At 40.7% G+C, this 16947-nt stretch overlaps 1 protein-coding gene across 6 annotated transcripts in view; it reads left to right on the top strand.

The window, feature by feature from the left end:
- Positions 1 to 16947, top strand: part of LOC143036389 (HEAT repeat-containing protein 5B) — a 164475-nt gene that overhangs the window by 13886 nt on the left and 133642 nt on the right. For all 6 annotated transcript variants that reach the window (XM_076207786.1, XM_076206277.1, XM_076207031.1 and 3 more), the window contains 5 exons: positions 3285 to 3496; positions 11618 to 11876; positions 14125 to 14302; positions 14545 to 14705; positions 15229 to 15478. In XM_076207786.1, coding sequence (XP_076063901.1) covers positions 3285 to 3496; positions 11618 to 11876; positions 14125 to 14302; positions 14545 to 14705; positions 15229 to 15478 — 1060 coding nt within the window. The remainder of the gene's footprint in view (positions 1 to 3284; positions 3497 to 11617; positions 11877 to 14124; positions 14303 to 14544; positions 14706 to 15228; positions 15479 to 16947) is intronic.

Raw genomic sequence — 16947 nt, 5'->3', positions numbered from 1 at the left:
AGAAGAAAAGAGAAAATACGAAAAAGATGTCATAGAAAAATGTGAAGATCAACCAAAACTATTTTAGATTTGTAAACAACAAACTGAAAAACAAACAAGAATTAGAGAAACTACGACAAGGAATTGAATACGTAGAGGAAATAGAAATGGCAGATATTATGAACAAGCATTTTAAATCTGTGTTTACAAGGGAGAACATGCAACCTAGAGATGACGAATGGGAGGAGAAAGTCCCCCCTATGAAAGAGGTAGAAGTATCAAGGAATGAAATAATGAAACACTTGAGTAATCTCGATGTCAGAAAATCGCATGGACCAGATGAAATAGCAAACTGGATTTTGAGAGAATGCAGGAATGAACTAACAGACAAAATACATAGCCTAATAAACAGTTCATTGAAAGAAGGAAAAGTTCCAAAAGATTGGAAAAGAGCAAATATAGTACCAATATATAAAGGGGGAAACAAGGAAGATCCTACTAACTATAGACTGGTCTCTCTAACAAGTACGATAGCAAAAAATTGTGAAAGAATTATCAAAAATAGATGGGTAAGGCATTTGGAAAAAAACAACGTACTAAATCCAAGGCAATTTGGATTCAGACAAGGACGATCATGCGTCACAAACTTAATGTGTTTCTATTCAAGGCTAATAGATGTAATACAAGAAAGAGATGGATGGGCTGATTGTGCATTTCTAGACCTGAAAAAAGCTTTTGATAAGGTGCCACATAAGAAGTTGCTTAAGAAATTAGAAACTGCAGGAGGAATACAGGACAAACTGCTGAAGTGGATGGAAGACTTCTTGCATGAAAGAAAAATGAGAGTAGTGATAAGAGACAAACACTCTAATTGGGATGAAGTGATAAGTGGTGTTCCACAAGGAACAGTTCTGGCCCCAATAATGTTTGCCATATATATTAATGATATGGATAAAGGAATTGAAAGTTATATGAGCTTCTTTGCGGATGATGCAAAATTGTTGAAAAAAGTGAACATCGAAGAAGATTGTGAGTCACTACAGAGTACATACATATACCAAGGCTTTTTCCCCCTTTCAAGGGAGGTAGCCAAAAAGGGAAAGGCATAAAAACACTCCCACCCATTTCATCCCTAAATACACTCCACACCCCTCCCACCCTCCCTCTTATCTTAGCACCTCCTGGATGACGGGTCATCCCTGCACCTTGCCCACCGCCCTGGGTCAGAAGCAGTGTCGCAAGACACAGCACATCCACAGCAAGGCCGCTTCATTTAATCGGCGACCCCCCCTCTCCGTCCCCCCCTTGCATATAAGGAGAGGACGGGGAGAAATCCCTTCGGGCTGCGTCAAAATTTGCTCACACATACTACCTCACCCCCACCCCCCGCCCATTCCTCCTCATGCAATCACAACATCATCCATATACAGCCATTCTCCACTCACCTCTGTCTTCCGTCCTCTCTCTTCCTTCCTCAACAGACATTCCCCTCTGAAATAAAACTGAAATTCACTACAGAGTGATCTCAATAAAGTATGGGAATGGAGTAGGAAGTGGGAGATGGAATTCAATATTAAGAAGTGTAGTATAATGGAATTTGGAAGAAGCAAAAAAAAAATTGGTGGGATCATATAAATTTGGAGAAGAAGAAATAAAAAAAAGTAGAAAATGAGGACCTGGGAGTCATTATTATGAATATGTCCCCTGAGAAACATATAAACATAATTTTTTGAGAAACTTATAATTTGATAAGAACAATCAAAGTGGCATTTACATACCTGGACAAAGAAATGGTGAAGAAAATACTAGTCACTTTGATAAGACCAAGATTGGAATATGCAGCGACGACGTGGTCACCAAGTACAAAAAAATGTATAACAAAACTTGAAAGAATACAAAGAGCAATTACAAAATTGGCACCAACACTTTCAGAACTATCATATGAAGAGAGACTAGCAAAACTTGAGCTACAGACATTAGAGCAAAGAAGAGAGAGAGGAGACTTGATAACTATTTATAGAATCATGAAAGGCATAGAAACTATTGATAGAGAGGATCTAATAAAATGGGATAGTAGAAATACAAGAGGACATGGAAAGAAAATCAAGAAAGACAGTTATAGAAGAGATCTGAAAAAGAACAGCTTTCCCCACAGAGTAATAGACATTTGGAACAAGTTAGATGAGAAAGTGGTGTGTGCAAAAACAATACATGAATTTAAAAACAGTCTAGATAAAATGAGATATGAAGACGGGACACCACGAGCATAGCTCCCCTTCCCATAAAATACAACTAGGTAAATACACACACACACATATATATATATATATATATATATATATATATATATATATATATATATATATATATATATATATATATATACATGTACATCGTACATGTTATCACCTTATTTTTGCCCACATTTACTACAGGTTTTTCCTTGTACCCTCCCAAAGGTCACCATCAGCTACTAAAAGAGTTGAATACAGAGGTGGATGGAGTAGACATATGGGGAAGACTGAGAATGAAGTGGATGGGCAAGGTGAAAAGGACATTGAGTGCAAGAGGAATGTCTGTCAAGCAGGGAAGTGAAAGGGTGAGAGATAGGTGTGAGTGGAAGTGGAATTGATGTGGCCTAAAGGGATTTCTTTGTACTTTGTATATTCTCCAATGGATGATTTGGGGGTAGGGTCACCACATAATGAAGTAATGGGACTAAGTCAGCTTCAGCTGTTAGGTTCCAGAGGTTGTTTTTTAAGGCATGCATTTTCACACCTGCGCCAAAATTCAAAATGAGTGCTAAAAAACATGCACCTGTGAAAAATCGAAGTTTAAATTTTGTGTGCCTCAGTGACAGTGTTTACCACAGAATGAAGCCTTATTATTAAGGAGACAGGTAGTTCTCCTGTATTATTCACATGTTAAAGAAAAAAGACATCTCTGTTTAGTGTGTAGTGATTCAATTCCAACAGTGTGAAAAAAAGTGCTCACCTAGCAGTCATGGAGAAAATTTGGGCAAGTACTTTTTTGCTTGCCTGCATTTTTTTGAGGACAAGGACTGATGCCCTGCTTTGGAATGCTGTTTCTTGCTGCATTGCCTCTGACCTGAGCAGTGGGTGGGGGGTAAGGATAACCCTTCATCTACATGGAGCTAAGGTTGAATTGAAAACAAATGGGTAAAGGGTTGGTATGTGCTTTGACTTAACCAACTCCTTATAAGGGGAAAGAACCTTTTGGTTTATGCATATATGTAAGATTAAATCAAACAATCTTTTGTATGATTTTCTCATTTTTCTCCACAGCAAGATATCAAAGGATGTCAGAAGCAGTTAGTGGATCAACTAGTGGCACAGATGAGCGAGTCTCCAGGGCCACCAACCAGAAAATTGGTCGCACGTTGTCTGGCTACAGTATTCAGTGTTGGTGATACCTTTCTCTTATTCAACACTATCAACAAGTGTAATGATGTTCTTAAGAACAAAGATGATTCCCCTAGTTATCTTCCAACACGTTTGTAAGTACAAATTGATCAAGTATTATTAGAAGAAAATTTTTAGTGCTAGATATTTGAAATTGTTTGTTGAGAGAATGTTTAACTTTGGAAATATCTGGGAGTAAAAGTAAAGAGCCACACATCATTTTGTCTATGATAGAGGAAAACTCTTCATAGAGAAATGATGACACTGTTATACTACGACTGTCCCTCCGTTATGCTGTCCCCCAACCCCTTGCTGCTGTCAAGTACCATTTCTCTGAGTATTCATTTTCTGCTGTGGGGGAATTCCCTGTGGTGGGGGAAAAGAGTACTGCCACCAAGTATTTCCTCTTGGATCGTAAGAGGCGAGAAGAAAGGGACAGGGAGTGGGACTAGGCATCCTTCTCCTTGTAGCCCCACAGGGGACATTCCTAAACGAAAAAAGTAAAGGCATAAGAGGGTCTGGGAGTTTTCCGACCAGCACCCTAAGGTTTGGGTCTTTTAATGTGCGTGGATGTGGTACAGATGAGAGTAAAAGGGAAGAGATAGGTAGTATGTTTGTGAGAAGAAAGATGGATGTGTTGGCTTTGAGTGAAACTAAGTTGAAAGGGAAGGGTGAGTGTAAGTTTGGGAGTGTAAGTGGGAGGTTATCAGGAGTGAAGAGAGGGCGAGGGAGGGAAGGGGTGGCTATTCTAGTAAGTGAAGAGATAGGTAAACGTGTAGTGGAGTGGAAGGAGGTTTCCTGAAGGATAATGTAGATGAAGGTGAAACTAGGAAAGGAGATGTGGGTCTTTGTAAGAGCATATGGGCCTGGCAGTGAGAAGAGTGTTGAAGAAAGGGAGGCCTTTTGGATAGATTTAAATGAGTGCATAGAGGATTTAGGGAGAAATGTCAATGTAATAGTACTGGGAGACCTTAATGCTAGGGTGGGAAATGGTCCAATTGATGGAGTGGTTGGGAAATGTGGAGTTCCAGGAAAGAATTGTAGTGGAGAGTTGATGGTGGAAATGTGTCTAGAGAGTTGATGATAGCAAATACAGTGTTTCGGAAGAAAGTCAAGCATAAGTACACATGGGAGAGGGTGGTGGAGGGAAGGGTGGTAGATAGAGTGTTGATGGATTATGTAGTGGTAAATAGGACTATGATAGGAAGAGTTAAGGATGTACATGTGCTAAGGGGAGAGGGTGGGGGAATATCAGATAATTTTTTGGTGGAAGGTAAGTTGAGAGTGGAGGATAGATGGAGAAAGAGGAAAGGGACAAAAGGTAGGGAGGTGCTTAGAGTGAACTCTTTAAATGAAAAGGAAAAGGAGAAGGAGTACAAGAAGAAGCTGAAGGAGGAGTGGGAGGGAGTGAAGGATAGAGTGGAGCTAGGTGTGGAGGAGGAATGGGGAGTTGCTAAATGTGAAGGAGGATAGGGAGGGAAAGATAGTTGCAGTGGGAAATGCTAAGAAAATGAGAGTGATGAGTGAGGAAAATGGAGGAGAAATAAGGAAGGATGAGGTGAAGGCAGTTGTTAAGATGATGAAAGCAGGTAAGGCACCTGGTCTGGATGGATGCCATGCAGAATGTCTAAAAAAAGGAGGTACAGTGATGGTGGACTGGCTGGTGAGGTTATTTAATGTTTGCTGGAGAGAGGGTAGAGTGCCGGAGGACTAGAGGAGTGCCTGTATAGTTCCACTTTACAAGGGAAAAGGGGACAAATGTGAATGTAGTAGTTTCAGAGGGATTAGCTTGTTAAGTGTAGTTGGGAAGGCTTATGGGAGGATCTTAATTGAGAGGATTAGGAGAGGAACAGAGGGAGTAATTGGCGAGGAACAGTGTGGATTTAGGATGGGTAGAGGTTGTGTAGATCAGATCTTTGTGGTAAGACAAATATGTGAGAAAGCTATAGGAAAGGGGAAGGATGTTTTTGGGCTTTTATGGATCTGGAAAAGGCTTAAAATAGGGTAGACAGAAAGGCACTGTGGGAGGTTATGCAGATATATGGGATAGGAGGAAAGCTTCTAGTAGCTGTCAAGAGTTTTTATGAGAGTAGTAGAGCTTGTGTCAGGATTAGTAGTGGAGAGAGTGAGTGGTTCGAGGTAAAGGTAGGACTTTGTCAAGGATGCGTTATGTCGCCCTGGCTGTTCAACTTATACATGGATGGGGTAGTGCGAGAGGTAAATGCAAGGGTAGTGGGTCAGGGATTGGAGATGGTTAGAGAAAATGGAGAAAAGTGGGAGGTGAGCCAGCTGTTGTTTGCTGACAACACTGTGGCAGGATCGGAGGAGGGATTGAGGAAGTTGGTGACAGAGTTTGGGAGAGTATGTGATAGAAGAAAGCTGAAGATAAATGTGGGTAAAAGTAAGGTGATGAGATGTACAAGGGGTGAAAGTGGCAGTAGACTGGAAGTGAACATTAACCACTTCACTATGGGCCAAAATCTCGCAGGCAGCATTAGCTGCCAGACGTACGATGTTTCGTAATAATACTCGCATCATGAAAAATAGTCACCGCTTATATCGATCGTTCTCTCTTTCACCCGTGAATTTTGATAACCATAGAAAATGTGAAGACAGTTTAGAGAGTATGTCATTATGCAGGGGCAACTACAATAAATATAATCAAGACGCCGATATAGCAGCCTCGCGTATCCACTTGCTCCTCATGCCGCCTACGTTGGCGGCACCGTATGGAAGGGGTTAAGGGAGAGCGACTGGAGGAAGTGGATAGTTTTAGATACTTGGGTGCAAATGTGGCAGGAAAAGGTGGAGTGAAAGTGGAGGTAGAATGTAGATTGAGAGAAGCGAGTAAATGCCTTGGTGGATTGAAGAGTGTAATGAGGAATAGACATTTGGGAATGGATGCTAAGAGGAGACTGTATGAAGGAGTGATTGTGCCAACAGCACTGTATGGGGCAGAAACATGGAACATAAGAGAGGAAGAGAGAAGGAATTTGAATGTGTTTGAGATGAGGTGTCTGAGAAGTATGATGGTGGTTACTAGGCTAGATAGAGTGAGAAATGAGGAGGTGAGGAGAAGAACGGGGGTGGAAAGGGAGTTGGGAGATAGGGTTGATGAAAGAGTATTAGGATGGTTTGGACACATGGAAAGAATGAGTGAAGAAAGACTAGAAAAAGAGGTATGGAAGGCAGATGTGGAGGGAGTGAACATGAGGGGACGTCCTAGGATGAGGTGGATGGATGGGGTGAAGGGGGCTTTGGGGAAGAGGGGAATGTCTGTTGAGGAAGGACAGTAGAGGACAGAAGACAGGGATGAATGGAGAATGATTGTATATGGATGATGTTGTGATGCATGAGGTGGAATGGGTGGGGGGATGGGGGGTGAGGTAGTATGTGTGAGCAAAATTTTGACGCAGCCCGAAGGGATTTCTCCCCGTCTTCTCCTTTTATGCATGGGGGAACGGAGAGGGGGGGTCGCCAATTTAATGAAGCGGCCTTGCTGTGGATGTGCTGTGTCTTGCGACACTGCTTCTGACCCAGGGCAGTGGACAAGGTGCAGGGATGACCCGTCATCCAGGAGGTGCTAAGATAAGAGGGAGGGTGGAGAGGTGTGGAGTGTATTCAGGGATGGAATGGGTGGGAATGATTTTATACCTTTTCCTTTTTGGCTACCTCCCTTGTAAGTGGGAAAAAGCCTTGGTATATGTATGTATGTAAAAGTAAAGGGAAGAGAAGTAAGACATAAGATAAAGGAGGCAAAGAGGAGAGCAGATGTGAAATAGGTTAAGAGTATGACAAAATTTTGAAAGTGATAAAAAATGTTTTGAAAAGAAATTAAAAGAGGAAGAGGAGGCAAATCAGATGGAGAAGAAAAGGTACAAGGTGCAAATGGAGAGATGATAATGGAAGAGAAGGCAGTGAGATGAAGGTGGGCAGAGTATTTTAGGGAGTTGCTTAATGTGAAGGAGGACAGGGAAAGGCAGTTGCAGTGGGAAGCGCAAAGAAAATGACCATGATTAGAGAGGAAAAGGGAGGAAAAATAAGGAAAGATGAAGTGAAGATATCTGTTAAGATGATGATAGCAGGTAAGGCACCTGGGTTGGATGGATGCCAAGCAGAAAGTCTGGAAAAAGGAGGTACAGTGATGGTGAACTGGCTGGTGAGGTTATTTAATGTTTGTTTAAGAGAGGGTAGGGTGCCGGAGGACTGGAGAAGTGCCTGTATAGTTCCGCTTTACAAGGGAAAAGGGGACAAATGTGAGTGTAGTAGTTTTAGAGGGATCAGCTTGTTAAGTGTAGTTGGGAAAGCTTATGGGAGGGTCTTGATTGAGAGGATTAGGAAAGGAACAGAGGGAGTAATTGGTGAGGAACAATGTGGGTTTAGGACAGGTAGGGGTTGTGTAGATCAGATTTTTGTGGTAAGACATATATGTGAGAAAGCTATAGGAAAAGGTAAGGATGTATTTTGGGCTTTTATGGATCTGGAAAAAGCTTTTGACAGGGTAGACAGGAAGGTACTGTGGGAGGTTATGCAGATATATGGGGTAGGAGGAAAGCTGTTAAGAGCAGTGAAGAGTTTTTACAAGAGTAGTATAGCTTGTGTTTGGACAAGAAATGGAGAGAGTGAGTGGTTTGAGGTGTCGGTGGGACTTCATCAGGGATGTGTTATGTCACCCTGGCTGTTCAATTTATACATGAATGGAGTGGTGGAAGAGGTAAATGCAAGGGTAGTGGGTCAGGGGTTGGAGATGGTTAAAGAAAATGGAGAAAAGTAGGAGATAAGCCAGTTGTTGTTTACTGACAACACTGCACTTGTTGCAGGATCAGAGGAGGGATTGAGGAAGTTAGTAACAGAGTTTCAGAAAGTGTGTGAAAGAAGGAAGTTGAAGATAAATGTGGGTAAAAGTGAGGTGATGAGGTGTACAAGGGAAGAGAGTGACAGCAGACTGGAAGTGAGTATTAAGGAAGATGAGGGGATGGAATGGGTTGGAGTGGTTTTTATGTCTTTGTTTTTTGGCTACCTCCTTTGTAAGGGGGGAAAAGCCTTTGGTATAAATATATATATATATATATATATATATATACAGTATGTGTGTGTGTGTATATGTGTATATATATATATATATGTGTATTTACCTAGTTGTATTTACCTAGTTGTATTATATGGGAAGGGGAGCTATGCTCATGGTGACCTGTTTTTGTATCTCGCAAGATCAAGTTTGTTCTTAAAACTTGTGTTGTGGTTACACATGCTATTTCTTCATCCAGTTTATTCCATATATCTATCACTCTGTGTGGGAAGCTGTTCTTTTTTAGGTCTCTTCTGTAGTTATCCTTTTTGAGTTTCATTGCATATCCTCCTGTTTTTCCTCTGTCCCACTTAGGTAAGTCCTCTCTATTAGTTAGGTTTTGAGTCTCCTTCTTTAGTTCTTCCAGTTTATCAACTCTTTGAGTAATCATCTTTAATTGGTTAAACCTAACTTCCCAATTTTCATTCATTTGTTTTAGTTTCTCCTCTAGATTTACTAGTCGGGGAAAGTTGTCATTTCCTCCCTCATTATCCATGGAAATAGTTATCTTCACCTTCCATTGCATTGCTCTTATCTATATTTCTAATTTTTACATTCTTACTAATCTCTTCGACTTCACATTTGTCGTCTGGCCATCTTTTGTTGACATGCCATCTGACTTCCTGGACCCAATCTTCCCCTTCCTCATTTCCTTCCATTTTCCTCAGTAATCCCTCCCCTTCTCCTTTTTCTTCACCTTCCCACTATACCACAAGCTTTCCCCTTCCCTATTAATACAACACAGGTATTTCCTTGTTGTGATCCTCGAAATTTGTTGATATCACAGGAGTCCAAACTTCGCTGCCACCCTGACCGACGCGTGTGTGCGTGTATTTAGTTGTATTTTACGGGAAGAGCTATGCTCGTGGTGACCCACTTTTGTATCTTTCAGCATCCAGTTTGATCTTAAATTCTTGTATAGTTTTTGCACTCGCTGTTTCTTCATTCAGTTTGTTCCAGATATCTATCACTCTGTGTGGGAAACTATTCTTTTTCAGATCTCTTCTGTAACTATCCTTTTTAGATATCTTTTTGTGTCCTCTGGTTTTTCTTTTATCCCACTTTAATAAGTCATCACTATCAAGGACTTCCAACCCTTTCATAATTCTGTATATGGTTAGCAGGTCTCCTCTTTCTCTTCTTTGTTCCAGGGTAGGTAGCTCGAGTTTATCCAATCTTTGATCATATGTCAAATTGGAGAATGTTGGTGCAATCTTTGTCATTGCTCTTTGAATTCTTTCTAATTTCTTTATGTTCTCTTTAGCACTAGGTGGCCATAGTGTCACAGCGTACTCCAATTTTGGTCTTATCAATGTAACTAATATTTTCTTTGCCATTTCTTCATCCATGTAGTCAAAAGTCACTTTCATTGATCTTAATAAATTGAAAGTTTCTCCAAATGAAATTAGTTAATATGTTTGTCTGGTGTCATGTCATTGGTGATAGTTACTCCACAGGTCCCTTTCCGAGTTAACTTTTTTAATTTCCTTTGTACCAATTATGTAATGTCCTGATATTCTGTTTTTGCTTTTTCCTAATTCCATTATACTACATTTCTTGATGTTGAAATTCACTTCACTCTTCTGACTCCATTTCCAGATTTTGTCCAGGTCTTCTTGATATGATTTGCAATCTTCTTCTGTACTCACTCTCTTTAGTTGTTTTGCATTGTCTGCAAAGAAGTTCATAATATCTAGTTGTATTTTATGGAAAGGGGAGCTACGCTCGTGGTGACCTGTCTTTGGATCTTGCAACATCCAGTTTGTTTTTAAATTCTTGTATGGTATTTCCACACACTATTGTTTCATCCAGTTTGTTCCAGACATCCACATCCACCACTCTATGTGGATTTTTTTTTTTTCTTTAGTAACTATCCTTTTTGAGTTTCTTTTCATGTCCCCTTGTTTTTCTTCTATCCCACTTTAATAAGTCTTCTCTGTCAAGGACTTCCATGCTTTTCATGATTCTGTAAATGGCCAATAGACCCCCTCTTTCTCTTCTTTGTTCCAGTGTTGGTAGTTCCAGTTTAGACAATCTTTGCTTGTATGTAAATTTGGAAAGTGTTGGGGCCATCTTTGTTGTTGCTCTTTGGATCCTTTCTATTTTCCTTGTATTCTTTTTTGTACTGGGTGTCCATATTGTCGTAGTGTACTCCAATCTTGGTCTTATCAGTATGACTAGTATTTTCTTTACCATTACTTCATCCAAGTAATTAAAAACCACCTTTATTGATCTTAGTAAATTGCAAATTTGGTCATACAGAAAGAATGAGTGAAGAAAGACAAGCAAAAAGAGGGTGGAAGATAGAGATGAATTGACTGAACTTGTGGGGAAGACTGAGAATGGGATGGATGGATGGATGGATGGGTAGATGATAGTGTGATTGGGGCCTTGAGTAGAAGGGGAATATCATTCTTGCAGGGAAGGGAGAGGGTAACAGATAGGTGTGAGTGGAGAGTGATTGTGAATGGATGATAATTTGATACGACCCAAAGGGATTTATTCTTGTCCTCTATGTATTTTTGTGAGTGGACAAAGGGGGAGGCTGTGGGAGTAAACCAGCATCAGTTACTGGGCCCTGTTGTGGAGGTGCTGTTTGTTGCTGCATTGGGGCCAGAGATGGGCCTTCATCCACAAGGAATTAACCCCTTCAATACGATGACACCTACATAGGCGTCATGAGGAGCAAGTGGGTACGTGAGGATGCCGATGTCGGCGCCTTGATTATATATATTGTAGTTGTACCTGCGTGACCCCCATACTCTGTAAACTGGCTTCATCATATTTTCTATGGTTATCAAAATTCACGGGTGAAAGAGAACGAGCGATATAGCGGTAACTTTATTTTTTATAATGCGAGTATTATGACGCAACATCGCACGTCTGGCAGCTAATGCTGCCTGCGAGATTTTGGCCTGTATTGAAGGGGTTAAGATAAAAGGGAAAACATATGTGTGTGGGAAGGATGAAGGTAGGTGGATGCTTGGTTGGCCACTTGGCTCGTGTATATGTATTTTATGTAGTTTATCTTCACTTAGCTACCTCCCTTATAAGATAGATTTAGTATATAATTCTGTTTATTTTTTTCTTCATGTCGTTTAACTCAAATTATATAAGAAAAATAATGTTTATTTTCCAATTAAACCAGAGCTGCAGTAACATGTATAGGTGCCATGTATGAAAAACTTGGAAGAATGATGGGACGTTCATATGAAGAGACGGTACAAATTTTAGTGAAAGCTCTTCGCAATGCAGAATCACAGCTTCGAATTGAAATAATGATTACTCTTGAAAAAATAACAGCAGGAATGGGAACAGCAGCATCCAATGTTCACAAAGACATTTATAAAGCTGCAAAACTGGGATTGACGGATCGAGCTCTTCCTGTACGGTGTGCTTCAGCAACGGTGAGTATTACTAGTTACTAAGGCTACTGCTTTAATCTTCCCATCTCTCCCCCTTTCCCTCTCTCTATCTCTCTACCCCTCTGTCCCCTTTTTATCTCTCTATATATATATATATATATATATATATATATATATATATATATATATATATATATACAGTGCTCGACAAGGAAGTACGAACGGTTAGCGAGAATGAGTGATGAGGAGAATGAATGAGTCATAAATCAATAAACAAAAGCTCACTTTGTACCTCTAATACTTTGATGGGTGGCCTTTACGTGCAGTGATCTCACGAAGGTGGTTTGGAATGGAAGTGGCATACTTGGCAAGATGTGCAGGGGTTATACTAGACCAGGATTGGCGAATGGCTGCCTCAAGCTTGGGCACAGAGCTTGTATCTTTACCCTGCAGGTCTTGTTTAATGTGGTTCCACAGGTTTTCTATTGGGTTTATGTCAGGACTATTGCCTGGCTAGTCTGCTATGTAAGGTATATGACAGTCTTTAAGCCACTGAGTAACACTACGAGCAGTGTGGGCTGTCATAAACCCTACCCTTAGCTCCGCCCACTTGTCCGTTCGCACTTCCTTGTCCATATCATTTACCCCCCCCTGGAGGATTCTTTTAATAGCTCAGGTGCTAACATCTTTCAACAAGATCACGCCCCAGCCCACACTGCTTGTAGTGTTACTCAGTGGCTTAAAGACTGTCATATACCTTACTTAGCAGACTGGCCAGGCAATAGTCCTGACATAAACCCAATAGAAAACCTGTGGAACCACATTAAACAAGACCTGCAGGGTAAAGATACGAGCTCTGTGCCCAAGCTCGAGGCAGCCATTCGCCAATCCTGGTCTAGTATAACCCCTGCACATCTTGCCAAGTATGCCACTTCCATTCCAAACCGCCTTCGTGAGATCATTGCACGTAAAGGCCACCCATCAAAGTATTAGAGGTATGAAGTGAGCTTTTGTTTATTGATTTATGACTCATTCATTCTCACTAACCATTCATATTTCCTTGTCAAGCACTGTATATATACACACAGGGATACCTCACATTGCGACACCCCGATGCACGACAATTCGCTCTTGACACATTTGAAAATGTAGGAAATACCCTGGAGGTACAAAAAAACATACACACACACACGACCGTTAGCCGAATAAATTTTAAAAGCCAGCGCCAACCCTACACAGCACCACCGTTGGCACGAGGCTAAAGTACGTACTACACGTGCACTGCTCTGTCTTCCCACTTGCACTCCACCTTGCACAGGGACAAGACGTGCTACTCCTGCTCCACTCCACTCAACCCACCTCTCCATGTGTGCAGCCGCCATGATACCCAAGCCACTTTCATCACCTAAGAAGGAGCACAAGGCTCTGGATCTCCTTGGTGACATTGTTACCAAGGCCACTGTACTGTGTGACACAATCATGGACAATGACTTTGATGCTGATCACAGCTTTCAGGCACGACAGGCTGTGAAGGCGACTGTGGATGTGTATGAAAATCTAATGAAAGAAAAGAAAAAAACAAACAGTCACAGCAATCAAAGATCACCTTCTTTGTGCCACAGCCAGGCAAGCTGCCACGAAAGGTTGTGGTGGAGGAGCCTGTCGAGCCTGTGGAGTCCAAGCTCTTGGAGCCACAAGTTATCTTAGAAGACATGGATGGGAGATCGCCTTTCATTTCCTTCGTCCCAATATTGTGCTTTCTCTCTAGTGAAAACAAATTTGAAGTGATTATTCATGACTTTGGCCATTTCTAATTCTTCTGTGTATTCTATATTCCCTTGGTGTAGTTTCCCCATTTCCTGTTTGTTTTTAAGTTTACCATTCATGTATTGATAGAATAGCTTGGGTTGATCTTTGCATTTATCTTTGATATCCTTGTTATGGTTCCTTTTTTCCTCTCTTCTCACTTTGACATACTCATTTTCCAGGTTTTTTATCTTTTCTCCATCTTTTCCAAGCACTGTCCCTTCCATCTTTTGCCTCACTGCATCAATGTATTCTAAAAGACAAAATACTAATCCCTCAGAGGGGATGGTATCATTGGGTGCTCACCCAACTCCTTGTTGCCAGAGATTGCAACTCATTCTTGTGTAGAGATTACAAACTCTAACTTAGATGAATGTGTGGCTGTAGACCATAGGGGTTCCCCAAAGCCTAAATGTTGGTAGCATGTACTAAGTTAAGAATCAGGGTAAAATTATAATTTGTTACTTCTCTTAATCAATTTCAGTGCTTAATGGAAATGACCAAGTATGCTCCATTTCTGTATACAACAGAGATTGAAAATCTTTCACAATTGTGCTACCGTGCTTTTGACAACTCTAGTTATGATGTTCGATGTACAGTAGCCAAGCTTTTAGGCACGCTTCTCGCCACAACACAAAACCCCCCAAAGGAACTGTTGAAAGGTTTGTAATGTAACTATTCATTATCTATATCATAATGTTTTATACATATTATTAATTACTAAATTGAATTCTTTACATGGTTGTGCAAAATCAGTGTTTTGTCTGATTAACTGCAGTTGTTAGATGAGTAAAACACCGCATCAGTTACAAGTGTATGAAATAATATGGTTATAATTTGTACCATGAAATTGTAATGAGTTTTAAGTATTTTCTAGAATATAATACTTTTTTAACTATAACAGGATCAAGCAAGAATGTTATGAAGCTCATGTCCCTTGAAGAAGCTCTGAATGTGCTCTTGACAGGCTTCTTAAGAGGTGGCACAAGCTTTTTGAAAGGCACTGGAGAAATGATAAAAGGTTCCTCTTCTGTATCAAGAGAAGTCCGGGTTGGAATTACACAGGTTTGTAGCTGTTGCTACTTTCTTTTTTAATGTAGTCATTGCATTAATGAAAATCAATAGTATTGATCTTGTGGTTAATCCCTTTGCTGTAGTGATGTACTTTGTAGATTTTGCTTCAGCCAAGGACAGGTAATTTGATACAGTTGAGAGGATGATTCTGCCTTTAGAGGGGTTGATGGAGAACCCTCCACCCCCCTTGGGCCAGGGTCAGGCCTGCATTCCCGTAAGATTATTTATCCTCAACCAGGATGAGTCAGTTTTACGTCTCAAACTCCCTTGTTCAATGCTTTGACAGTGCCTTATGAAAGGACTTGATGCTGGCAGTTGGAGACCATTACCTCAAATGGATGCCCTTCCTGTCTTCTGCACCATGATTTACTGGCACTTTTATCCTTGAGGGCAGTCTCATGTCCTTAGAATAAGATATATAAAGTCTTTGTATTAAAATGTTCAGTATTATTCTTGTGTTTGAAGTGAAATTTATAACCTGATGATTGTACATGTTTATTTTTATCATTTGCAGTCATATGTGATGCTTGTCCAAGAATTGGGTTCTTTATGGTTAGAGAGGAATATTTCAACACTATTGGACCACCTAACAGAACTCGTGTCAAGTCCCAAAGCAACCACGTCACATGTTGATGCTGTCTATTCTCGCAAATGTGTTAACTTTATCTTAAGGTCCACTTTTGGTAGAATGCTTGGTGAAAAAGCACAGATTGCAGCATGCAAGGAAATAACACATTTGATTATCAAATATATGAATACAGTTGGTAAGTTATGGAAATTTGGAATAATTTTAAATTGGTTAATTCAGATATAGTAATTGCCTCATTTCTCACTCTATCCAACCTTGTAGTCCCCAATACTTTTAAGACTCTTCATTTCACACACATTAAAACTTCTCTTTTCTGCCTCTATTAACCTCTTCAATATGAGTCAAATTCTGTCCTCTCCTGTCCTTCCTCAACAGACATTCCTCTCTTTTGTAATGCCCCTTTCACCCCATCCATCCATCTCATCCTGTACTGAGTAATAATAAACAGAAAACATGATCAAGCCAGTTCATAGAATTTGGGGGTCACTAAGCTACAACTACAAAATAGATATAATCCAGATGCCAATGCCAGCATCATATACCCACTTGCGCCTCATGATACTTACGTAAGTAACATTGTAAGGAAGAGGTTAAATTTCAAATCTCTGCCCTACATGTGACATAGGCACAATCACCCCTTCATATAACCTTTGTTTTGCTTCCATTCCCAGATTCCTATTCTCATGACACTTTTCAGTACCCAAGACATTTACTTGGTACCCTCAATCTTTAGTTTACCATCACACTCACTTGTTCATTTTCTGATACACCTAGATCTCTTAAGCCAACACTTGCCAACTGGCACTTATGCAGATGTTTGGGCCCAGGACATAAACCCACTTTAAGAATTGGTCCTGGACATGAAACACCATCAATTCCTGAAGTGGGTTTATGTCCTGGGCCCAGACATCTACAAAAGTGGTAGTTGGTGAGTGTTGGATTAAGAGAGCTAGGTGTACATGCATCTTTCAACTCGCTACCACCCTCTCCCCATTGTATGTCTCATCACTTTGTTTTTCCCACATTTACTTGCAATCTCCCTTTAGGCTGTGTCAAAATATCATTCACACATACTACCTCACCACTTCTCCATCCCCTACCCACTCCCTTCCATGCATCATAGCATCATCCACGCACAACCATATTCCACTCACCCCATCTTCTGTCTTCTCCCTTCCTTCCTCAACAGACATTCACCTCTTTCCCAATGCCCTTTTTACTCCATCCATCCATCTAATCCTCAGTCGCCCCCCCTCATGTTCATTCCCTCCACCTCTGCCTACCACACCTCTTTTATTAATATTTCTTCACTCTTTCCATGTGTCCAAATCATCCCAATAACTCTTTCATCAACCCTATCTCCCAGCTCCCTTTCCACCCCCACTCTCCTCCTCACTACCTCATTTCTCACTCTAACCAGCCTAGTAATCCCTACCATACTTCTCAGGCATTTCATTTCAAACCCATTTAAACTCTTCCTCTCTTATGTTCCATGTTTCTGTCCCATACAATGCTGTTGGTACAATCACTGACGAGTTAAACACCATGTGAGGATGAAGCCTTCATTTGTACGACGTTTTGCTTATTACAGCTTTTTCAAGTACATGATGAGTTAAACACCATGTGAGTCTGGAGCCTTTATTT

The sequence above is a fragment of the Oratosquilla oratoria genome, chromosome 1 (genome assembly GCF_046742065.1).
Source record: "Oratosquilla oratoria isolate Oo_2021 chromosome 1, ASM4674206v1, whole genome shotgun sequence".
NCBI lineage: Eukaryota > Metazoa > Arthropoda > Malacostraca > Stomatopoda > Squillidae > Oratosquilla > Oratosquilla oratoria.
Note: the sequence above shows the minus strand (reverse complement) of the source record. Positions and strands in the feature narration are given on the sequence as shown.